Here is a 26,460-nt window from a genome sequence, read left to right on the forward strand (position 1 = left end):
TGCAATTAAATGGATTGTTGCACATGCATAGTCGAGGGATTTTGTGGATTATTGAGCAAGAGAAGGGGCACAACAATGCCCACAAAAATGCAAAGCGAATGAGCAGAAGCTTCATGAGCTTTGCTAGAACGCAAACCACGCAACAGACAATAACAAGACCAACTAGTTTCTTCCAAGGTGGGTAGCAATGATAAGTAAGATTGAAATCACTCAAAATGAAAGAGGTAAAATTAGGAATCTCCTCACCTTAAAGATCAGTCATGAGGGAATTCATTAGAAACTCTAATGTGAAAATAAATTATCACCTTCATTCCAATTCAATTCCTCTTTCATTAAAAACTCTTTTTTTTTTTTGATTTGGTGTTTTTAAATCAATATTCGCCAAATCTTAAATTCTTAATGACGCGCCCACCACCTTCCTCTCTACCACCTTTGTGGCTTGGTCAGGGAATCGAAAAGGGTCGAGGAGTTGCTTCCTGCATCGCAGTTACGTGTCTGAATGATTTCCAAACCCTAGCACTCTCAGGCCGTTCAATCATTGTTTGTCATGGTCGCTTTCTGATTCCCGAAACCGAGCTTGCTTTCGCTCTCGTGATTCTCTCAGCATGCTGCAGAAACTGCAGGATCCTGCTTCAAATATGGACACGCATTGAGAAGAATTCTTTGCTCACAAATGGAGACCGTCTCTGAACTCGATCACGCTGCGGCCCAAGGAGTCGCACCGCATAGCTTAACGAATGAATCAAAGAGAGAGATTTTTGCTAATGCCCCTGTAGTTTTGGTTGCTGCCAAGGACACGAATGAGGAGCCGACTACGTCCTCAGAAGACACGAAGAGCAAACCGCCATATCCAGAGGTTGGAGTATATATTTTTCCATAGTACATAACCAGTGTTAACATGTATATTTTATTTGTGTAGTGATCATGACTTCAAAGGTAGGCATGTAAATTATATTTTCGTAGTTGCAGAGGTATAGCTCTGTCAGTTTAGATACTGAATGTTTACCCAAAATGTTGTCTGCATGAAAATCCTGCTTTTCTGGTAGTCTTTACATGGCGTTTCTCTTTTCGTCATTTTATTTGTGCGACCTACATTTTAACAAGTTGACAAGTTTCAATAAACCATGTTCACTCATTTCAACCTATTCAAACATACACGCAGGAGATGTACAAGTTCTTAATGAGTTTCCGCCAATTACTGGTGTTTCCCTTGATTTGTGATTATAAACTCAGGAACCTTTGCATGCACCGGACACTCTACATGAGACAAGTCTGCAGGGTAGTCAGTCTGACAAGCAAATAATTGAAGAACAACTCAGACAGATCGTGGAGGCAAGATGGAAAATACTACATCCTGTCATTTTTCCTTGCTCAAATTCGTACTTTTGAATCCTTTTAACTTACATCAACCTTGCAAATACATTTGTTTTACTTTCTTTGCTCATTAGATATAGCTACAACACATTATTGCTTCAGATAACTGGTGCCATTATTGAAGGGAAACTATGGTTCATCTAGATAGTTGAAGCATCAATTGATGGCTCAAGTGAAGATCAGCCAAGAGTCCAAGATAGAAAGCATGAGAAGCCCAATTACCACGCCCTTATTAAGGTAGCTCTTAACTTAATTAAACCCATGTTTTATAGCAGAGTGATTACTCAATGAAACATTAAAAAAACATTTGCCACATTGTGATTGAATATAGGAAGCAAAGGAGGAGATCAAGGATCTTAGCACTGAAAATAAAGTTTTGCAAAGGCGCTTACTTGCAATGCAAAAACGGCGATCCACAATCGGAACAAAGCTTTTTCTTGAAGGGGCAGAAGCACAGTATCAAATTGTAGGCTTCTTGAAAGGGCATGTCACTTTAGGTTACGCTAATATTTTTAATGTCTTGTTGTTATGGAAAACTTTGAATTCTTGACAAAGTTTGATTCATATTATAGGATGCCACTAATCCAGCTTTAAAACCTCTACAACTTCTAGCAAAGTACTCAAGAATTCACCTGAGAATAATGAACTTATGCATGCGTGAGATGCATCATGCATTTATATTGTATATGCATATTTTATTTTTGTAGGATGCTAAGAAACCGAGGCATGGCCAGAACCTTTATAAAGACCCGTTAAATTTGTTAGCACATAATGGTATGAGTTTGGAGAGTCCCCTAAAAAATTACAATTTCAGTCTTTTTGACAAGGGACTGGGTCTACGACCGTTGGTACAACAAATTAGTATGTTAGGCTCATTGTTTTTTCAAGGGCCTTATAACAGTTAATTCAGTAAGCTGTGCAGCATGTGGTTCCCCAGGTTTGTGGCCTATGGCTTTTCTGGGTTTGTCCAGCATGGCACAAGATATACCAAATCAACACCAGCTGTGGGATTGGTTAGTGCCAGATTCAGTTGGCACTAGGATGGAGCACACTCAGTCACGTTAGAGCAGACATTCAGTAGCCTATTCCACTAGGAGCTTGCTGACCAGTAGTCAAACAGAAAGGTCATCATATAGCTAAGCAGTACTCAGACTTCTTCAGTCATGCGTGCTCCCTAGTTAGCCTTTAATGCTCGGAAATACATAATTTTAGTAGTCATATCAGTCTTGTACATCCAGTCTGGGGTCTCCCCCCCTTTTCCCCCAAGATGGCATAGGCCCTAGAGATCAGCATGTGCACCCAAGCCACACACCCTTGACTCTCAAGGAAGTGCCACGTTGGATCAAGGCATGTGGTTTGGAGGACCATACACATGATTGGAACTTGCTGAGGAGGTTGGTGGGGTTGTGGTCGATGTCCTCTTAAACACCTTGAGAACCATTGACAAACCTTCTCAAGGAAGATCTTTTTCTTATACTTGAGCTCTTCTTCTCATGCTTCTCGAGTAGCACATTTTTGTCCTTCAGCATTGATCCTCATTTTCTTCACATGGTATCAAAGCTTGGTTGAGTGATGGGAGTTGAGTGTGCTTGCATCTCTATCATCAAGCTTGAAACTCCATATCTAGCCATTCCCACTAAGCTTGGAGAATGTGGTGGAGACAATTGACAGCATTTCTTTTTGAGCCTTAAACTAAGGAGTTGCTTCTCAACTCTAGGCGTCCCAGCTCGGCACTTTGGAGACCCGAAATTCATGCATTGAAGGGCAGCATTACTCGATTTCTTAGAAAAAGGCATAGTCTGTGTTTTTTGCTTTGCGTGCCATCGGAGGGTGCAATGTTGGTGGCTACCATAGGGCTTTGGTAGCCCCCCAGGAGGGCTAACTCCACCTAAGAGGGTCTGTTAAAATTCCTCCTCTGCTGCTCACACTAAGTGAAACCCTAACTGTTAGTCTTTATGTCGGCCATAGCCAGAAAGCTTCAAGCTTTCTTCTTTCAACCTTAATCATCCTTGTTGCCACTAACAGTGATTGTAATAATTGATTAACCATCTCTGGAGTTCATTGTAGGTTTGGAGGCTCAAAACTCAAAGCATCTTAACTTGAAGGTGACTCTCAAGCCCATCATTCAATCAGACTCCAACACAAGCATGTCCCTAAGCTTGGATATTAGTGTTCTTAAACACTATTGATCAATCTATTGGTCATTGCTTCGCTGATGTTTATCGGAAATTTGAATGTTAAGTCGGAGATATGAATGCCATTTAGCATTTTAGCACAGTCATTAAGTGCTTATCTGATTAAGTGACAATGTAAGGCTATGTGTAAAATTATAAACACATAGACCATGTCATTGCTCCTCTCCAAATGTTATCTTGCTGATTTTTTAATCAGATTTTAAATCACTTTCAGCCTGTTACTTATTCGATCTAAGCATCATTTCATTTGCTTCCACTCTTATTGCTTGCTTTGTAAAGGATTAGACACACCCATTGCCTTGTGAAATTGGTAATACCTTCCTATCATAGCCTATGTTGATGTAAAATCTCAAATTCGCAAGTTTGATGGGAGAGATTTCCATCCATGGTAGGTATTGGCGAAATATAAAATGATGGAGAGGGGTTATTGGTCCTTCATAAAAGAGACCAAGGCCATTGACCCATCCAACCCTATAGATGTAGAAGATGATGAAAGAGCCCAAGCTATAATAATGTTGCACCTGGATGAATCCTTAATCCACCACATTGATCAACTTGCAATTGCAAAGGAGAAGTGGAACAAGCTCAAGAATTTGTATGGTGCAAGAGGAAAGAACTCCAAAATCTTCCTCAAAATAGAGTTTTTCAGCTTGGAATACAAGCTAGGAGAAGACTTGGGAAAGTTCATTCCCCACATGAAGGGGCTAATGACCCAACTAGCTTTAGTCCAACCTCAAGTTGCTGAAGAAGATGCCATCACAATACTTTTAAAGGCTGTAAGGAAAGCTCCCAACTCTTGTAACTACTCTAACAAATGTATCAAATCCTACAGTTGAAAGTGTCATTCAATCTTGTTTGGATGAGGAAAAAAGGAATCAGAAGGAAGGTAATACTAGTCAAGCATATATCTCAATAGCTTGTGATCAACTCTTGGTTCATACTGTTTTTACTAAATGTTCCTTTTGCAATAAAAAGGGACATATTGTAAGCAACTGCTGGAAAAAATATCTCAACAAGATGAAGTGCAACAAATGTAAGCAAACAAGACATATCACGAGTAAATGCCCTAAATCCATTGAATCATCAAAAGAATTGGAGGCCAACTATGTCTCCAAAGCACCTGATGATCACCTTTTCTAGTATCCTTTGTATCATCTTTTCATAAACATCCTTATAGTGTACTTTATAAAGGCATCCCATTGATTGATTGAGGGGAGAAACATTTACATGCTATGTAATCCAATGGCACCTTGGCATTGGGGGGGGGGGGGGGGGTGTTAAAAGTATAGCATGAGAATCCTATGCAAGCAAGGGTGCATGAAGGAAGGTGAGTTGTGAATGGAGTAGAGGACAGGGAAAACCCTAACTCTAGCTCACTTAGAGGCTATATAACCATGGCCAAATGTCACTCTCAGTAGATGAGAGCGTACCAGTTGTACTTTGACAACTTAATAAGCAAGATCTTTTTCTTGTACTTGAGCTCTCCTTCTCATGCTTCTTGAGTAGCACATTTCTCTCCTTCACCTGCATTGATTCGTATTTTCTTCACAATGCCCAACTTTTCAACACGTAGAGAATCACATAAATGGAAATTAGGAGTATCTAAATTTTGTGAGCTCCTACAAAATAGAACTAGCAAAGTTTGGGGTTATGTTCAAGCTTGGTAAAAGCACTGGTAGAGTAAAATATATTAATTAAAGATATGGAGAGTTGTGTTAAGTACAATACATTTGTTGGAAACATGGAGAGTTGTGTTAAGTACAATACATTGGTTGGAAACATGGAGGCAAATGGGATGAGGAGTAATTCCAATGGTATGGGTGTTGGCTTATGGACCTCCTAAGGATGTCCTAGAGGTGTAATTTAATTCAATTTGATTTTCTAAGGGTCATAACCTGTGTGTGGTAGATTTCATTGAACTTTGTTCTTCAAGTAATTTTAGTTTGCAAGTTATAATCCTAGGTAAATTTGTTACCATTGTCCGAAGTAGATTCTTTATAAGTTTTATTGACATGGATGATTAATCCATTGCAATAATAAAGAAAAGATACAATCATAAGGATTTGAATAATCAATGGATAGGGATTATTGGGTACTTCTCTTAGATTGACCACAAAGGAATTGAATTTTGGATGTTTGCTTTTAGTTGGTCATTTGGAGTTAAAGGAGATAGTTTGTTAGTTATAACAAAACCGTTTTTGTTTAAGTTGGTTTCCATGCATGCAAATAAAAAGGCCATGATGTTGGCCTTGTCACCAATAGTAAGGATCTAGTTAGAAATAAACTTTGCTCTCTTCAATCGTTTTAAAAGTCAATCATCAAGGGCTCTTGAAAACAAAGACATGCGTAAGGGCATGTAGAGGTTTGAAGATCATGGGATAGATCTAGTGCCAAGCAGTGCACCGATGAACAAATTATGAGTGTGCATTACAGAAGATCACTAACAGGGGGAGAGAGAGCATTGAATTGAGAAAGAATGCTGAATACAAGGCTGCTATAAAGAACCCCTGCATCTTGCTGTTCTATGTTAGTGATGGTGCTAGAATGTGGTAGAAGAAGACTGAAAATGGCAGGCGATGAGAGAATGGACACGTGTCAAATCTGACGATGATCTGCTCTAATTGTGGACAGCAGTATAAATAGGCTGCACCTCAAAAACTGGTTGAGTGCTACCTAGGGAGGTGAAAAATCTGGCCGACCAGCATTTAATATGATGGCAACAACTGGCTGCCCTGCTATGTGACACGTGGCAAAATCTGAATGCAGCCACTGATTGGAAATGCCATGATTAGTGTGAATAGGGTTGGATTGAAATACAAGTTGGAACCTAGTGATCAGGTTGGAAATCTGGAATGCAAATGAACAAATAGTTAGAGCTCCTTTGTCTTTATAGACTCTAATGAAGCTCACAACAACAAGATGACATGCATGATTACATTGAATGCTAACACCCCCTCTTAGAACTTGGGAGTGGCTGAAAGCCAAGGAGGTGCATGTGATGAAGCATGCAAGATTGTGGAAGTGGCTTTGTGAAGATGTCCATTGCATTGTCTGCAGTAGGATAGTGGACCACCTCCCCTCAGAATCTAGGATGCGCTCTCAAATTTAGTGGTATTGAACCTCAATGTGCTTTGTGTGGGCATGAAATACAGGGTTCTTCTTGAGAGCTATAGCATTTTGATTGTTGACTCTTAGTAAAGTTGGACTTGGTTGGGGGAATCCAATCTATGGAAGTATGCATTAGAACCATATTGCCTATCGAGAAGTAGAATATGTTAAGCTAAAAAAGATGCGTTACACATTAAATCTTAATTGGCGCGTTATAATAGCCCCAAAATTCAAAGATCACCAAAGTTTCTGTTTCCCATATGCCAAAACCCTAATTTTGGGAGGATCCACATCTATAAATAGGAGGCTGCCCAGCCACTCAGCTTATCACTTCTTACAGGTCATCTCTCCTCTAGTGGCTGTCCAGCCATCCACGACTGCTTTTATATCATCACCAGCCCTGGGCAACCTGACTTTGAGCCCTAGATTGCTGCATTTGCAGTCGGAGCTGGCCGCCCTGCTGTCTAGCTCCTCTTGCGCTTGTTTCCAGCTTGCATCAGATTTACCTTCTCCAACTGACTACTGCTGTGTGTGACCAGCTGCACTCCTCTTCAGGTGGTACATTGCTGCATCTACCAGTTCCAGCCATCCAGATTGCTGCATTTTGGTTTCCAGCATGTTGCCCTTTTGCTTTCAGCATCATTACACACTTTGACTGGTGGTTACAGACCTCGAGATCTGTCTTTGATGAACATCACTCTTTGACTACTCCTATTGCTCTGCCTTTGAGCATCTATAAACTCTTTCATTCATTTACAACAATTATTCATTCACTTCAAAGTTCTATTTCTTTTTCTTTGTTTATGTTTTGTGTTTTTGTGTTTATTGCGTTCTTGTTTGAGTTTTTGTGTTTTAGTCGTGTTTATATACTCTTATGTTTTCTTAGTGCAAACCCTAGCATCACTTCACATGGTATCAGAGTCGGTGCTCTTCTAAAGAGTATCTTGTGGTTATTGTGGAGGCTTGGTTTGTGGGAGATACATGAGTGACAAATGATTGAGACTCTTTCCTCTTGAGATTCCAATCTCTTCTTAGGCTTCTCCATCATTGGAGGCCTAGAGGAGACATTATGGCCTCAACGAGGAGGACAATGCATCATCTCTTTCTTATTCTTGGCTAGATGTAGGGGTCATGACAAAAGAGGTATTCAATGAATACTTGCACGTCAAATATGTTGGGTTGACTCACGCCTATGCTCACAGAGGAGTGTTGGTTGTTCTCAGTAGGACACTAGGGCACTTTTTACGCTCCTTACAAGAGGTTTTTTCCCCCAAATTTATTTATTTTTATTTTGTGTGTCTATGTTACACAGTTTGGGCACTTATGTGTTTTATATCCTTTGGGTGTGAACACCCTCTTACAACCCTAAGGTTTAAGGGTTGTACTTTGTACTTGCACCTCACTCTTCAGATTATTGGATTGGGTGTTGTGCTATCACACTCTTATACTCTTCTCACTGTCAACTGTATTCTTAGCTTAGCTTCGATCTATCTTTCTAACATTTGGTATCAGAGCCGAGTTCAGCTCGGTCTTCTCTCTCTTTGCAACCCCATTGGCGTCTGGCTAGAGGTTTCCATTGTGCGTCTCTGCTGAGAACCTACCAATCACATTGCTGTACAATGGAGGGAGCAACCGAGGGGGGGGAGGGGGCGATGGCGATGACGAGAAAGGGGGGGGATTCTGTTTTTTGATGTTGATAGTGGGATCGGGCGCCACGGATGACGGCGTGGGGGGCTTGCAGGCAGGTGGCCGTAGAGTAAAGGAGATGGGAGACAACGCGGGTGAGATACCAAGGCGGGGGGGGGACCAGGCATGGGGCAGGTACCAAGGCGTGGGGGTGACCAGGGCGGGGGAAGGTGCTTGAGCAGGGGGGGAGGTACTAGCGTGGGGGGGGAGGGGGGTTTACCAGGCAGGGGGACGGAGCAGGGTTGAGGAGGTGACTAGGCGTGGGGGGGGGGGGGGGAGGGGAGCGCAGGAGAGGCAGCACTATGGGCGGAGAACTGGTGAGAGGGAGAGGCACATCGAGCCGCGTGGAGCAGTAGGTGGGAAGAACGGGGGGTGAGCAGGGTGCGATGGTAGTCGGCAACGGCAGGTCGGCGGTGCAAAGGCTAGGCGGGAGGAACAGGGGGTCAGCGGTGGGTGCGATGGTAGGTCAGCGGTACGATGGACGGGAGCTCAACACAGTTGATGTGGCAAATTAGCTCGGGAACAGACGCAAGTTGGGCTAGTGGGCGCTTGATTGGAGGTGCAGGTCATGTAGGCAGCGGGCATGCTTGGTGGTGAAGCTGGCAGCTCTGGCTGCTGGCGGCTGACCTACTGTAGATGGATAGGCTGCTGATGGGACCGAAGAGAGTTGGTGGCAGTGGAGCTGCTAACATTGCGGGTAGTGGCTCAACTGTTGGTGGCCACGAGCTTAGCTGAGTTGAAGGCTAGCTCTTATACCAAATGTGAGAGATGAGAGGAGGCACAGAGATTGAAGCTCAGCTGAGAGTACAATTGACAATGAAGAGAGTGTAAATAGCAAGAGTGAGGACACGATTCCCAATACAATAATCAAAAGAGTGCAATGTGCAAGTACAAAGTACAATCCTTAAACCTTAGGGTTGCTAATGTGTGTTTACACCCGAAAGGTGTAAAACAGGATAAGTGCCCAAATTGTATAATGTAGACATATAAACTAAAAGAGAATAAAATTGGGGAAAAAAACCTCTTGTAAGGAGAGTAAAAAGTGTCTCAATGTCCTACCAAGGATCACCGCCACTCCTCTGTGAGCATAGGCGTCAGTCAAATCCAACAGTATCCATTGCATAGCGTGTTTGTTGCATGAGCATTGTATATTCAGTATTCGTTCACTTTATTATTCATTGTGTGCCCAAATTGTGTAATGTAGGCATATAAACTAAAAGAGAATAAAATTAGGAAAAAATACCTCTCGTAAGGAGAGTAAAAAGTGCCCCAGTGCCCTACCAAGGATCACTGACACTCCTCTGTGAGCATAGGCGTGAGTCAAATCCAACAGTATCCATTGCATAGTGTGTTTGTTGCATGAGCATTGTATATTCAGTATTCATTCACATTATTATTCATTGTGTTCACTATCTCTAAGTTACCCTAACCCTAAACCTAACTCTGTTTTGCATTCATTACTCTGTGATTTGTTGTACAATTGGTTTTGTGTTTTTTGTGTTTAGAGGCTTTTTTCACACTTCACTCCTTTGTGGTTTCATCTTCCTTGGAGAATTGCTCTTCTACCAACATGGAGACTTTTCCTTCCAAGGTGGATCTTGTGACATCTGTTGATGCTTTCATAGTGGTAGCTTCTTTCTAGCTCCTTCAGTTTGGGGTGCTTCATCTTCATCCTTCATCACGGTTCTCAGCACCACATAAAGATCGACATCAGGTTCCTCTTCCTTCCTTGGTCTCGATATCCATGGTTGAGAGGGGGTTCCTATCCGTCACAGGTCCTAATAAGTTTCGGCATGTATCTTTTACATTAGCCTGCCTTCCTTGTTTTACCTACCCTATGCATTGCATGCTCATCATCATCATTGTAAAAGGGCATGTGGGCGCCTTCGCTCAACCGCCAAGACCCACGGCCGCTTATTGTTTCAAGCGTTCCAAGCCGAGCACTAATGGCTACCTCTCACATAGCCGACGCGCCATCCATATCTACGGGTGTAGTGAGTTACCTCCATGCCGTTCGAGTTACCTCCTCTCCCGCGCACTCCGGTAGCTCCACGATCCAAGTGCAAGCTTCAAGCAAGCTCCATCCTCAAGCTCCATGCTGCAAGCTCCATCACCACGAGCAAGAGAAGAGAAGAAAATAAGAGAGGAGAAGATGGAGAGCTTCTCCACCCCACGGTCCCTCATCCTCACACACTCACTCTTTCACACTCTCACGCTCCCTCTCTCAAGCACAAGCTCAAGCAAGCAAGAAGAAGAAGAAGAAGAAGAAGAAGAGGAGAGCTACTTTTGGCCACACACAAGAATGAGCTTCTCATTCACTTTTCAACTTTATATACAAAACCCTAAATCCCTTTCGGGCGGTTATCCCCTTTTCCCCTTTTTTACATGGCTGGCCGTAGCGGCCCTTTTTCCCATTGTTCTTCTATCTTCCTAGCTTTCTTTCCACCGCCCATCTATATTTACAAATTGCACGGGTGAGAGCCCGGCACTTCCTGAATTAAACCATGATGCGCTTGCGCTCTTTTATAAAAGTTTTGACTTGCGTTTTTCCTTGTGCACCTTTGTGTTCCGTTTCTCTTTGCGTTGGCCTTTGTCTTTGTCTTCTGTTTTAGCTTTTCCGATTTTCCACCGCTTGGCACTCTTTTACAAGATTTCAGGGTGCGCCATTGTATTTTAAAATGCACCTTTCTCCTCTTCTTTCTTCAGTCGAGCTATCTTTTTTCCACCTTTGCCCTGCGTCTTTTTTATTTTCTTTTGCTTTCTTCGTGTTGAGGTTAACATTACCCCCCTCCTAGACGAGTGCCAGTCCCATGGCACTCATCTTTCCACCACCCATCTATATTTACAAATTGCACGGGTGGATGGCAAGGACATCTGTGGTTGCGATGGCTGAGTGTTGGTAGTGGTGGGAAGGTCGTTGGGGGCACGTTGGTGGGTTAAGTGGTAGGTGGTAGGGCAATGGGAGTTGGTGGTAGGGCTGTTCTTTGGGGGGGTTGCACTGACGGAGTACAATGGCAGGCTTACAGGGTGATACGGATAGGAATTCAGAGTTGAGTGTTGATGAAGAGCGAACGACACCCTCGTTGGAGTCTTCAATATTTGCAATTGAAAACCTCTCATAGGTGATTTCTCCCTAGGGGTAGTGCTAGTCTTCTTTATCGTACACAAGACATAGTTCAATTAGTTTGGGAGACAGGTCGAGAACTCTAAGCAAGCTGAGAGTATTGTCCTGCACTTGAGGACCCAAACTGTGTATATACTTCGGTGCAGATATTATGTGAGTGCTCGTGCATACTTAGATATTACGTAGGTAGAAGACCGCAGGCTGGTTTCTCATAACGACGTGTGGATGAAGCAAAGTCGTCAATGGTGGGAAGGAGTACACGTAAAGGTGTATGCGACATCCTGTGCATTGTGATTGCATGACGTAACAGAATAGAACACAGGGATACTGCACCATCAGTAGCTGGTAGACATTGGGCCTGTGCGATGAGAACAGTGTACTGTTCATGGCCATTCATGCAGTGCTTACCACAATTGATTGCAATGGTATTAAGGCAGAGTGCAAGAGGGAATTGTGTGAATGGGTCAAGGTGATAGGTCTAACCATAGGTGCGACAAGCTCCTTAGGTCTGTCTTGCCCTTGATGTGCCCTGAACTATTGTGGGGGATGCTAGGGGGCTAGGGGACTAGGGACGGAGCGAGCCGACCAAGGTCACTGGACGTACCTAATTTGAGGACTTGTAGGTGCGGTGCTGTGATCGTGGGTGCTTCTTATCTTTTCGTTCTTTTGTTTTCTTTTTTTAATCTTTATCTTTTTTTTCTTTTTTTTTTTGACTTGTCTGAGTACAACGATTGCAATATGTTGAGGCTATGGAAAATGTCAAGCTTCAAGGGCTCAGGAAATGGACATGACAGTGATGATTGTGCCCTAGCCCCGTTGTTAGAGAAGCTGTGGTTGCGATGTTGGTACGATTGAGGTAATAACCGTCGTGAGCTCACTGTAGAGCTTGACCCAAGAAGAGAGCCTAGCCCATGACTATGCTTTGGTTTGTGCGATGTGGGCACTCGTAAGGGTGATTTTTCGCGTTCGGTAGCATGGCTTTGTTGCGGTTCTTTGTGCGGTTGGTGGTCTTGCGGTGATTTGGGCGTTGAACACGTTTGCACGAAGACTTGTGTCATCCTGCATCCACTTGTCACTCCTTGAGAGTATATGCAAGTCGCATGCGTCAAGTGCAACGAACAAATGCAATCATGCCAAGATATAACTTTTCAAAATGCTATGATGTTGATTGCAATGCCTATTTCAGTGCTTGTTGAAGGCGTGGCATATATTAACGATAGGCAAAGGAAGTGTGCACAAGTGGGGAGTCTGCCCCTTAAATCATCAAAAGATAAAAAGTTATGGCGGGGTGGCTTGTTAAGCTACTTGCGTATCGTAGGGGCTACTCGATTTGCACAAGGCGAGGTGAGTCCGGGTGGTTAGGCGACTGAGGCTCTGCTGGTGAGGGGCTCCTGTGTGGTTGGGCAGGGAAGATGTCGGCCGGGACGTGAAGGGTGTAGTCTCTGGCCGCGACCGTTTCCAAGATGCTTTTGAACAAGGCATCCAATTCTTCCTTGTCTCGAGGAGCCCTTTCAGCCTTTGAGCACCTGGTGCCCGAGCGTCCGTTAAGGGTTTGCGCGACTGGTGTTGCCACATCTTGTGTGCTTCTTTGAGCTTCTACTCCCCTGGTTCGGGGATTCTTCGGCCTACGTCCGGGGCGGTGTCGCTTTTTTTGCATACCTTTTGAGGGTGGGCACGTAGTGCACTGGCAGAGGGGCGTGTGCTACATGTTCCCGTCGATAGCGGAGAGTGTCTTTGCAAGCCAGCTACCCTAGGTTCTCCATGTTTTCCTCGTAGGGGGACCTGCAAGATGCGAACCAAGGGTTAGGCTTTGATACGGAATAAAATCGTTCGCGTGGAAAGGATTATAGTGTGGGTTATCAAGCACATATGACAAGAAGGGGAGGGGTGAGATGTGCAGTGCTTGTTGTATAGGGATGGTCCCCGTGATGATGTTCATTTAGCCTCTAGCCATTAGTAGATCTTGGCTCACGCTGAGTTATGTGGACTGGTGGTCATGGGTTGGGGCAGGGCTCATCCTTGGAAGGATAGACTGGAAAGGGAAAGGTGTATAGAAAGGGACTGTACCCTGTCTACACCATCAGAGATGTTGGTCAGGGCTTCCCATGGTGGCAATGAGGGGTGTATGCCCTTCGCTCGGAGGTGGAAATGGTCACGCAACTTCTAAATATATGGTGAGAGGAGAACCGGACGAGCTTAGCCTGTTGATCCCAACTCTTCTCCCTGCGCTTGACTATTATTGCTTGTGTGTGTTGATAGTGTCTATACAGGGTCACAAAAGCCATTGCTTATTTACATACATATCCATGAATCCATGTCACTTCATGAGGATAAAAGCCAATTGTAGAACTTTGGATTGTACTGGAGCGTGGCGTATGCGTCCAGTACTCGTGGCAGCTTACTCAATACCGATAGGTATTTTGCAACATCGAGTAGTATGGAACCTTATCCGAGTCTACTGGCAACATGTAACTCCTCCTCAGTGAGAACCTTATCAAACAGAGAGTTCTCTTGGCTAGGTTCAACTAAGTCCATACCCCGAATGACAGTCAGCACTCGAAGGAAAGTTGGTGCCACATAGGTTGGGTCTCTTTGAGACCGCCATTTGGCCAATGGCTCCTCTAAGACTGTCATGATCTGGGCTCCTAGTTCGGCCATTGCAACGCAGTTCTCACACCAACGCTGTTCAAATTGACTTCGGCTCTCTAATAGTCGCTTTAGTTGCTCTATCTCTAAGAGATTTGGTTGGCAGAGCACATCATTGAATGTGACAGTTAAGCGCAGTTCGTCGGCTTCCTCGCCAGAGATGAGTCGCATGTTTATACAGAAGCTTGTTATAGTGCTTGTCAAGATGTTCTTGCCCTTCCCAAGATAAGGGAAATGGCAAGTATTCTTCGAGCTACTCTTTAGAGAATGCGCGCATGTCTGCCAGGACATAGACACGTGCGAACACTTTGAGCTTAGCATCCAACTCAGTTAAGCATTCTGTGATACTTCTATGCTCAACGAGGGCTTGCTCGGTTGCTATCTCATGCAAGGTTCTAGGAGTTTGCTTGGGTTTTAGCATAGCTGGGGGCTCAGGCCTAGATGCGCAAGTTTGGCCAATACTAGGATTTCTTATGCTCTTGGGGTTTCCATGTGTCCCCTGAGGCTTCGTTATTGCGTCATGGTTCTCCTTGGATGTGATTGGTATAGGCTTGTCACCCTGTTGTGATAGCGTTACATCCACTCTTGATTGGTCAATGCAAGTTCCATTGTCGGCAGATTGAGCGTTGCAAGCAGCCATTGATGGTAACGACTGCTTTGATTTTTCAGAGCACACGGATGTGTCTGAGGTTTCACCGCTATTAGGAGAGGCATCGATGGGTTCATTGGTGGATGGACTCGATGCTTTATTCATCAGCTCTCCAGCGCTCTTCGTCTCAATGTTCTTGGGGTCCACAACCACCTGCAACTGTTGTTGTTTTCGTTGTTTCCTCCTCTTTTTCCTGGTCAGTGAAGGTGCATTTCTCAACGACTCAGGACCCTGGACTAGGTTAACCATTGATGTGCCGGGTTGGGCCTCAGCATTTCCTTTCTCTAGTGTATCCTCATGGGACACAGTCGTGGCCTGTTGATTAGCCTCGCCAGGTTGTGAGGATACAACTGTCTCCCTTGTGGGAGAGTCTAGCTCTTCAGCCAATTCCCATATGGTTAACTCCTCCAGTCTAGGCTTTAGGCGCTTTGAAAGTGCTGGAGTTGTTAATGAAGTTAGTTGCGACACCTCCTCCACAGGTAAACTACTAAGGACACGTTCCGCAAGGGGCATTGTCACGGCCAAGGGCTGTGATTGCTGTGATCCTTGATTTGAAGTACTAGCAGCTAGTTCAGTGGACTTGCTACTATTGGTGGATTGCGGTGTCAAGTCCTTAGGGCAATTGGAAGTGGTCGTGTCTTTTGTTACCCTTAGAGCATTCACTTGCGTAGATCGAGTATCAGTTGAGCTAGCCACGGTGGATTACACGGGCATATCCTTAGGTTGAGAGCTAAGGGTGGTGTTGTGTTCTGCCTCTTGGACATCTGGAAGCTTTGATGGAGATAGAGATTGGGAGTGAACAGCCGCCATTGACGACCGCTGTTGTGCTTCCTGTGTCCGTTTGGAAAAAGGGGATGTAGGAGATCTGGGACTCTTAGGTGGACTTGGCACTAGCTGAATGATTTGCTTGAGGCTATTAGACGATTGTGCCATTTTCTTTGTCGAGTGATCAACCTTGCTATGAGCAATGTTGTGCCTATGATGCTTGTTATCCTCTTGGAAAATCAAAGGCTCTTTGGGCACTAATGGCTTTTGTGCACGCTCAATGGTTACATATGACATCTGCTTAGTAAGCATGCTAGGCTGAGGCTCTTTCTTTCGAACACTCATGTCCGGTCTCTTGCCTCGAGACCTAGAGTTTCTCTTAGATTTCCTCTTGTGCTTTGTTGCTTTTGATGCAATCTTGCCTTCAGCTGATAGAGATGGTTTAGCAGGGGATTTTGGTACCCACATCCATCGGTTACCTGCGTAATACCCTTGAGCACGTAGCAACGCTTTGGATATCCATCGCGACGTTGTGCTGACTTTCCATCGATGCCTTTCTCTATAAGGCTTGGGCTTCTTTTGGGGTCTTCTACGATATTTGAAAGTCCAAAGCCCTTCCTTGGCATTGTCTCTTGACCTTCTTGTTTCAAGCGTGGCCTCACTCACTGGTTCTCGTTGTTCGACCTGTGCTTGTATCAGCTCTTCCAACAAGTCCTTGCTCTCGATAGTAGGCTTGACTGTTACGTCAGCACCTTCCTTGCCTTTCCCTCGAGGTTCGATGAGGTCCCCCTTACTAAAGGTTGTGACTATCCTCACACCCGGTAGTTCCAGGTGTATCCTCTGTGCTACATAGTTAGCCTTACATTTGGTCGCTCTTTTGAAGGGTCTTCCCAGGAGGGTTTCCTTACCATATTTAGCACTATTTGGAGGAACATGAAATAGGATAGGCAAGCTTTCAGTTTCAATTGTTGCAAGGATATAGTACTTCCCTATGAGTGCTTGTGGAGGTCCCCCATAAGGGCTAAGAGTTGCATTAGTTGGTGTCAGCTCTGATTGGCCTAGTAGGGTCCATGTCTCATAGGTCAAGACATTAAAATCTGCTCCTTCATCAATCAGAGCATCGATAGTATGCTCTCTTTTCGCGGTGAGTTTGACCCTAAGATAAGAAGGTGGTACCATGTCTTCATCTTCCGGGTCTTGGCTTGTAATTTTAAGCCTTCTGACAAATGCCCTTGAGTTCTCAACTACACGACCAGATGTGGATTCTCCACTGATGTCTTGGCTCGTTAGTGCAGGGCTATTCAAGGAGCATCTACTGTCAGGACTATCATATCCAGTCATTCTCGCTATCGTAGCCTGATGTTGTTGCCTTCCACTTTGACTAGATATAGTCCGAATGCAACACGTATGTGTCTTTGCAGTGTGGCCTCCTTGCCCTTGTTGGCTAGATTGGCCCATTGAGGTTCTAGGGTCTCTGTTTCTCTCAGTTCGGGTATGGGCTTTTGGTTGCTTTTTTGTCAGTGAGGATCCACGTTCGTGTAGAGCCATTACTACACTAAGGTCTAATCTGGGGGACCTATCACAGAGCGCGTTTTCTCTCCAACCTACTTGGGGGAGACGCAGAGGTGGCAGAGCCCCCTCTGCGGGGGACCCGCCCGGGGGGGGGGGGGGGGGGGCAGTCCCCCCCCGGCCCGTAGAGCCGTTATGGTAAACACCATGCGCAATTTGGAGGACCGTTTAGCCAAATTTTGAGCTAATGTTCTAAGTGTCAGCCCAATGATGGGTCTGTGACGTGCCTTTAGCTCTACGTAGCCTTTGGGGTCAATTTTGGGGTTTAGGGTTTTTCTAATATGTTGCCTCTTTTGTTTTTGGCCAATCAGATTTTAGCTGTTTAGCGTTTTGTGTCTAAGTCTCTGGGTCTCGCTGCTGCCTACTTCAAGCTGCTAAGACGCTGCTCCCTATGATTTCGTCTATTCCATGTGCCAGAATCAAGTTCTGAGCATCAGAAGGTCTTTCGACAGTTTGCGTTGCTGAGCTCCAGCCGGGTCAGGTCAAATTTTTGAATTGATAACAATTTACACTCGGCCCAGCTGGTCCGAATTGCAGGGTCTGAGTGGGTTACTCGGACAGGCCGAGACGCATGGGCCGAGGGCCAAATTCGTGACTTGGACAGGGTAGACTCGGACGGGCCGAGTGGTCGATTCGGCCGAGGTCACTCGGACGGGCTAAGGCACTTGGGCCGAGGGCCGAATATGACACGTGGCCGAGGGCCCAATTTGTCGATGGTCCAAATGGTCGACTCGGACGGGCCGAGTGGGTCTGGACCAAGGGCCGATTAGGGTTTCGGGCCAAGTGGGCTGAGCGAAAGAGGGCCGAGGGCCGATTCTGGGACTTGGGCCAAAAGCGGCTCCTCAGACGGGCCGAACGCGGCGCGACGACAATAGCGAGATATTGATCTTGCTCGATTCGTTTGATTTACCCAATCATAGCAAGCATAAACCTCCAGATCCTATCTAGGGGGATAGGGGAAGGGATTCATATACCTGAATAAAGCAGTGGGCTCGTCGATGGCGAGATCAGAGCGAATCGTGCGATGGCTCTGAGCAGCTCACTTCAGGGATGTATGACTGATATGGATCAGAGATCATTTGGCCGTTTTCTGGGAGAGGCATGGCACATCAGAGAGCAGAGCACACAGCGGGTCCCAGTCAGAGAGGGGCCCATTCAGACGACTATTACACAGTTCTTTCAGACAGACAGAGTGAGAGCTACTGTACCAGTCTTCAGATAGACCTCCAGGCTCACACTACAGCAGGCTGAGGACTAGCGTACCCGACGCCGCACGAGGATCCGTGGGTTTCGGACCCCACAGCCACACCGACAGGAGATCCGGAGGATTCTTGATCTACATCGACAGCAGACTGAGATCCGACGACACTCGACACATTGGATCTTAGATCTCCAGTTTGCTCTTTCTCCACCGCCGATGTACCACATCCTGCATCCAGGAGGGATCACCTGCTATTAGCGCTTCGACGACTGCTACTACATCCCAGGATAGTATATCTCCCTGCATCTGTTACATATACACATCGCACCACTTTATCACAGCCGACAGTTGTTCTCCTATCACAGCCGACATTTGTTCCCCTCTTGTAGCCATTATCTGGAGTACCAGAGCTACATACGCACATACACATACACAACACTTATCACACTCACAGCACCGTATTTTCAGTTTCCAGTTTTTAGCTTTTCATTCAGCACTTTTATTTTGGATAGCTGGACCTCATCAGTTGTATCACAGTTTGTCTCATAGGCCAGTTTTGGTCTTTAGAAGACGTTAATATAACTTTATTTATTTATTTCTTTCTCTCTCACTCTCACTGAAATGGTCATAAATGAGTTTTCCCTTGGCCTCTTGGCTCTTATGCCCCTTCCTGGGTATGGTGTTGATGCCCCCAATCACTCACTTGCCGATCTTAGGCATCACAAGCGAGCTTTTTACCATCTTTCGCACGATTTTTGCCCTGTTTTACCCTGTTTTGCAACAGTAAACCCTAATGCTTATTTTCTTTGTTTTTCTTTGTTTTCTCTTACTCTAATGCATCCAATTCACAAAGTAAATACCTACACTACTCCATCTCATAACATAAATCTCAAAAAAGCTAAAACCTACTTGCCAAGGAGATCGAATACCATCTTCAATCCCCTCACTTCGTACCTATCTTAAGCACCGGTTCGGGAAAAGCCCTTACTTTGATGCTTGATTCGAAGCACGCAAGCGCTCAAGGCTTGAATCTGTAGGTCCCGGCAACGGAACCAAAATGTGGGCGCCTTCGCTCAACCGCCAAGACCCACGGATCACTTATTGTTTCAAGCGTTCTAAGCCGAGCACTAATGGCTACCTCTCACATAGCCGACGCGCCATCCATATCTACGGGTGTAGTGAGCTTACCTCCATGCCGTTTGAGTTATCTCCTCTCCCGCGCACTCCGGTAGCTTCACGATCCAAGTGCAAGCTTCAAGCAAGCTCCATCCTTAAGCTCCACGCTCCAAGCTCCATCACCGCAAGTAAGAGAAGAGAAGAGAAGAGAAGAGAAGAAGAGAGGAGAAGATGGAGAGCTTCTCCACCCCATGGTCTCTCACCCTCACACACTCACTCCCTCACACTCTCACACTCCCTCTCTCAAGCACAAGCTCAAGCAAGTAAGAAGAAGAAGAAGAAGAGGAGAGCTCCTTTTGGCCACACACAAGAATGAGCTTCTCATTCACTTTTCAACTTTATATACAAAACCCTAAATCCCTTTTGGACGGTTATTCCATTTTCCCATTTTTTACATAGTCGACTGTAGCCTAGGCCCTTTTTCCCATTGTTCTTCTATCTTCCTAGCTTCCTTTCCACCGCCCATCTACATTTAAAAATTGCACGGGTGAGAGCCCGACGCTCCCTGAATTAAACCATGATGCGCTTGTGCTCTTTTACAAAAGTTTTGACTTGCGCTTTTCCTTGTGCGCCTTTGTGTTCCGTTTCTCTTTGCGTTGGCCTTTGTCTTTGTCTTCAGTTTTAGCTTTTCGGATTTTCCACCGCCTAGCACTCTTTTACAAGATTTCAGGGTGCGCCATTGTATTTTAAAATGCACATTTCTCCCTTTTGGTCTTTTCTCCTCTTCTTTCTTCAGTCGGGCTATCTTTTTTCCGCCTTTGCTCTGCGTCTTTTTTATTTCCTTTTGCTTTCTTCGTGTTGAGGTTAACAGGGCATTGGACAAGCAAACAATTTCTCCTTGAGGGACAATGTCCAAGTGGTACCTTGCTGCATGCACATTCTTATCATGTAGCATCCATCCCTGCATCTCATTGTGTAGAGTATCTTTGAGCAGATCTTGCCTTGTTTCCACTGGCGGCTTTCTTATTGCCATACTTCTAAGTTCTTTACTCCTCTACTTTGTCATCGACACCCTTGACATATGTTTGGAATAGTCTTGTGTTTTGTGATATTGGATCTAATCATCCCTTTATTTTTTCCCATGGGCACAATCACTTGAAGGAAAGAAAGTTCAAAGTGGATCCATCGCCTTTGGAGGTCTTGGTAGGCCATTGGGTAGCCGATGAGGATCCTTTATCCAATGCCTTGGCCGCTCTTGGGCGACCCTTTGGGTGCTCTAGGTAAGATAACCATCGCTTTTGTAGTCTTGGTAGGTCCTTGGGTAGTCGATGTGCACCCTTGGCCCGATGCCTTGGCTGCTTTAAGATGGGATGCTTGGGATACTATGGGCTGAGTTACATTTATAGTCCTTTTCTGGTTTCAATTTTGGGCCTTAGAGGTGGTGTTAAGCTAAAGCAATATGCATTACACATTAAATCTTCATTAGCTCATCAAAACAGCCCCAAACTTAAAGATTACTAGAGTTTTTGTGTCTCATAAGCCAAAATCCTAATTTTGGGAAGATTCAGGTCCATAAATAGGAGGCTGCCTAGCCACTCACCCACTCACCTTTTTGCAGGTCATCATTGCTCCAGTGGCTCTCCAGCCATCCATGTTTGATGCTATGTCATCACCAACACTTGGTGACCTATCTTCAGCAGGTGCCTATTGTCTCCTTTAATTGGTGACTTGTCTTTGAGCCCTAGACTGCTGGGTTTGCTGTTGGAGCTGGATGCCCTGCTGTCCATTCCCACCTGCACCTGTTTCCAGCCTGCATTTGCTGTTGAAGCAGGCTGCCCTGCATTAGATTCACCTTTCCGAGTTGCCACCCAACTATCTAGTGGTGTGTATGACCGGCTGCTCTCCTTTTCATGCAGTACATTGCTGTGTTTACCAGTTCCAGCCCTCCAAACAATTGTGTTTTGGTTTCCAGCCTGCTTCCCTTCCATTTTCAACATAATTACACACTTTGAATGATGGTTACAAAACTTGGGATTCATCTTCGGTGGATGTCACTCTCCGACGATTCCCATTGCTATGCCTTTGAGCATCTGCACACTCATTCATTCATTCACTTTAGAGTTCTCTTTCTTCTCTGTTTATGTTTTGTGTTTTTGTATTTATTGTGTTCTTGTTTGAGATTTTGTGTTTTTGTTGTGTTTGTACATTCTTTTCTCTGTGCAAACCCTAGCATCACATCATAGGACATAGTGCTTTACCTTCATCAATGAAAGAGCAATGGTAGACTGCTTCTTATTGCTACTAGATACTACAATGGACTCACAAGAGAGCTTTTTTGGTTGTAGAATGACGAGTATAACATCACCAACCCAATCGGAGTCACTTCAACTTGAAAGAGTGGCCCCCTCTTGATACAGGATTGAGTCCCTTGAACATACCACAACACACGGAGAGCTGCTCGCCAATGAGCCTAAAGAAGAGTCTTCATGAATGAAGACAACAAAGCTAACACATAAGAAATGTTGAGCCTAGTGTGGATGAATCAAATGAGTGACCTAACAAGGCTTCAATAGACGGTAGCATCTACCAAGGAATCATGTAAAATAGATAGTTTGGACTTGGGATCTATGGGGCAAGAGATAGGCTTACAAGAAGCCATCCCAAACTTGTCAAGAGCTTGGAGATGCACATGTGCTGAGAAATAAAGGTTCCTTGAGGTGGCTTGTATCCTTACCACTTGGCCCTTGGTCCTTGTTGTTTCTTTGCATGTTATGGAACCTTCGATAGCTCTTTGCTATCATCTCACAGTTGGGTTAGAGGCTTGGTTCACCCATTCCTAATTGGATTTATTTGGAGTGATCAATTCGAGGTCTCTCCACTTCCATTGGCCTATGGTGGCCTCTCATTTGATTGGGCTTTGAATTGAAGATGGGGTCTTGCTCCTTGGCTAATATTTTTCATTGAGAGAAACTTCATCCACATTGGCACTTTGCCTGCCACCTTTGAATCCATTTCATTTCCTTTGTCCTTTTGCCACATCTAGGATCTGAGAGGAGGTGTTAGCAAACATGTGTGTCTTGTACAATCTCCTACATGTGAGCCTTAGTTTGAGCTAGATGAGGACATTAGGAGCTCTGAGATTACCATTGTTTGTCCTTTATGTGTTTTAGGTACTTTAGATGGAGGATACATTAGTGCATTTCTTTTTGGGCATTGTTGTCAACTAAATGTAATTAATGACTTTCAAATTGACAAATTAAATCTTAATTTTGGCATCCCCAACTCTTGGCATGTAAGGACATATTGGTAGTGAGTCACAAGATAGGGCTAGTCCACTCAAAGGCCTTGCAAGATCTAATTTAGACGGGAGGAGTTTTCCCAATGTGCAATGTGAAACTTCATTAAATTGAAAGTTTAGACCTTATAATTTAGGTCACATTAAAAGTTTCCTCCAATGAGGAGCTGCCTTATGATAGGCAGCCCTGATGAGCAGCTCACTTATGCAAGCAGCCCTTGTGGATCAGCTCTTGGAAGTTTATCAGCCTTAGGGGCTCATTTGGAAGGATAGACTTGCTTATATTCTACTTTGTTTTTCTCCTTTCAGCTCCTGCAGTTTTACTGTAGTAGAAATTGCAGGTTTTAGCTTTGAATGTGTTGACAGCATGCATGGCAGTTAGGGCAGCAGCCAATCTTTTCATCTTGGCACATAGAATCAATTGGGTAGCTCCGATACTCCATCACATTAGGCATACTTTGTGTTTCTGGTCTAAATCTCTTTAAGACAGGTTATAAGAGCACTCCAGGTTGAGATCTTCTCTTCTTCTCTAAGATCTGGGTCATGCACACTTTTTGCACAATTTTGTTGCAGGGAAAGTGGCTTTCTCATAATTCTGTTCTGAGAAATCCCTTTGTTTATTAGATGGATAGTGTAGGGATTCATGGGGCTTTCTGCACGAGAGTTACATAAACAAATGCTCCACAAATTTGAGCTTAATTGTTGGCTGCTATATGTACGGTTTGGCAGGCCGAGCCTTCAAGTGGACGTCTAAAAGTCAATAGCTGGTAAGATCTGGGTCATGCACACTTTTTGCACAATTTTGTTGCAGGGAAAGTGGCTTTCTCATAATTCTGTTCTGAGAAATCCCTTTGTTTATTAGATGGATAGTGTAGGGATTCATGGGGCTTTCTGCACGAGAGTTACATAAGCAAATGCTCCACAAATTTGAGCTTAATTGTTGGCTGCTATATGTACGGTTTGGCAGGCCAAAGCCTTCAAGTGGACGTCTAAAAGTCAATAGCTGGTAAGAGACCAACAATGAAGGTGACAAAGTCATTGAGCACTTGTGGATCAGTTGTGTCACAAGAAACTGTTGGAAATCCAGCCTATTGTATCTATTTCAGAGCATTCTTTAGTATTTTAAATAAATACCAAAAGGGGCAATGAGGATTGGGGCCAATAAGTGTCACATGTGGTGGAAACACACTCTAGCTCCAGTTGTGTGTGGATTTTGGTAGTTGAATGCTTTACTGAAATGAGTGTTTCTTTAATTATGGTTTACTTCCCATTGGGTGTCTGAAGGCCAGTTTCAGCAGCAGCCAAGTGACACCATGTATGATCTATATTTGGTTGGACTTGCTGTGAGGTATTTGTCCCATGGAGCAAATGCAGTCTTGTTAGGAAAAGTGTGTCTCCACATTGTGTGACCACTTTGTTGGTCTTTGGGGGGTTGTTTGGGCCTACATAAGTTCATAGAGGATACCAAGGTTTACTCTTAGGTGTGGTTGTGACTGGAGAAGCTTCATAATAGTTTCATGCAAGTAACAATTCAATAGTGTTCTAAATATTGCAGGCCTTCTATGTCCACTGTTCATTATTTGGGTCAGGCTAGAAGAGTGACCTCAATGTTCTCTCTTCTCAACACAAGAGGGTGTTGAGAAACCCTTCACCCTTCACCTGCAGTTTGCATTTTTGCATTTAGGGTTTGCAACCCCAAAAAGGGGCGCCATCCTAGACTGACTATGCCTATTTATAGGGCACTCTCTCATTCATTTCTCACGGCTGATTCATTCAGTTCGTCGCCTCTTCTCTTTAGCCTCTCCATTGCCCTCACACCCCTTCAGGAGAACATTGCAGTTGGTGGTTCATGGTTGTCTTCATCATCTTCCTTCTGCTACGGCACCCTTGTTCCCTTGTATCACATTCACTCCATGCTTTAGGTCTTCATCATTCCATTCATCAGAGTTTTGTCTCTGCTCTCTCTCTTCTCCATGTTTGCCGAGTTCACACCGTGTTCCTCCCCACAAACCCTACTGTCTTGCTGTTATGTCATCTTTTAACATGGTATTAGAGCTGGATCTGCTCACCTAGCAGCGAAGATCCTCCACTCCAGTGAAGGCAACGACCAGTGGTGGGTTCGTCATCCACTTCTCTTCTTCTTCCACTACATCAACATCTCGTTTTTGCAGGTTTCAGGTGTTTTCAGCTTGCTGCCCACACCCCAAACATGGAAGATATCGCGGTCCAAGCTAGCCATTGCTGTCTACAACAGTCTGGCGCCTATTTCCAGCCTTCCACCTGCAGTTTGCAGCTGTTTACAGCAGAACAACTGTTGCTGATCACTCTCCATTTAGAAAACAATCTTGTTTTTCCAGATTTTAGGTATTTCAGCTTGCTGCCCACACCCCAAACACGGAGGACATCGCGTTTCAGGCTGGCCATTGCTGTCTACAACAGTTTGGCGCCTGTTTCCAGCCTATCACACACTGTTTGGAGCTGATTTCAGCATATTGACTGCTGTTGCTGTTTTTTCCTGCGTTTTTAGTATTTCTCTCACATGTTGCCTACGTTTTTAGACTTTCTCTCTCCTCACCTGCGTTTTTCTACTGGTTGCAACCTCTTACTGCTGGTCGCATCCTCCGCAGCTCACTTCCAACCCTTCCACTGCCCTCCCACCCCTTGAGATGGACATTGCGGTTCGTGCTTCACACTGCTCTCACACCCCTTGAGGCGGACATTGCGGTTCGTGGTTTATGGTGGCTGACCTCTTCCTTCTTCAACAAGGCATATTGGTATCCATGACTTCTTTACCAACAGATAACCAGACTACTGGGTGCTCCTATTGTGGCATCACCGGACACACCACCAATGCTTTGCCGACTTCGACCTTTGCTCCCCATCCCCCGGAGTATATGCGTCTTCCACCAAGCACTCCTTGTGCCACCTCTCCTTTCTGGGCCACAGAAAACGTTCTGCATCGGCTATCAGAGTACTATGCTCAAGGCAATAAGACGCATCCGATGCGCACTAAGTCCTTTCGAGCACATGTAGGATCGATTGGCGCTACGACCTCTTGGAGATCGTTGCAATGCTAACAACAATCTTCTCCCACTTATTTTCAGGTACAGTGGCTTCCACAACCTACGGATTTGCAGTCTGCTCCATCGAGAGACAGTGATTGTTTGATACCGTCTCCTCATCAGTCTGCTCCTTCAAGAGATAGTGGCTGCTCGATTAAACCCAGCCTGCTCCACTGAGAGACAACGACTGTTGCCCACCTCTTGCTCATTCTGAGCACCACCCTTCCCCACTCTCGCCTACTCACGTTCGAGAGGCTACCTCTGGGAGCTCTTCGGCACCCCAGATACCTTCTTTGGCACGATTGGCGGTACCTCCTTCGTCATCAGACATTTCGGAGTCCGTGATCCATGAGTTTTTGGATTTCCTATCTACTTCAAAGGGGGATTCAGAGAGGGATGTATTTCTTTGCCCTCAGAGGGGACATCTACTTCTTCTTTGACCCCTCCACCTCCCACCTCAGAGGGGGAATCTACTCCATATGAAGCTCTTCACCCATCCTCTACTTTCTTGCGGTGGTTGTCTTCGACCAGTCATCTCTTCTACCGATACCCAGGATCTTCAGGTACCACCTAGATCGGGACCTTGGAGGTTCAGCTGTGACTTGGTGATGAGGCCTTCGTATTCCTTCCAACATGGATGCACGAAGCTAGTGGCTTCTCTCCTGAGGTT

The 26,460-nt window shown here is 45.0% G+C and overlaps 1 protein-coding gene across 3 annotated transcripts in view; it reads left to right on the top strand.

The window, feature by feature from the left end:
- The first annotated feature begins 444 nt into the window (after positions 1-444).
- Positions 445-26,460, top strand: part of LOC148031567 (uncharacterized) — a 163,614-nt gene continuing 137,598 nt past the window's right edge. For 2 of the 3 annotated variants that reach the window (XM_087685769.1, XM_087685771.1), the window contains exons 1-4: positions 445-856; positions 1,234-1,332; positions 1,519-1,611; positions 1,706-1,840. In XM_087685769.1, coding sequence (XP_087541895.1) covers positions 674-856; positions 1,234-1,332; positions 1,519-1,611; positions 1,706-1,840 — 510 coding nt within the window. In that variant the 5' untranslated portion in view covers positions 445-673. The remainder of the gene's footprint in view (positions 857-1,233; positions 1,333-1,518; positions 1,612-1,705; positions 1,841-26,460) is intronic. The other variant, XM_087685770.1, reaches the window with a different exon arrangement.

This window comes from Lygodium microphyllum, chromosome 9 (genome assembly GCF_053477565.2).
Source record: "Lygodium microphyllum isolate KBCC chromosome 9, Lygodium_microphyllum_v1.1.10, whole genome shotgun sequence".
NCBI lineage: Eukaryota > Viridiplantae > Streptophyta > Polypodiopsida > Schizaeales > Lygodiaceae > Lygodium > Lygodium microphyllum.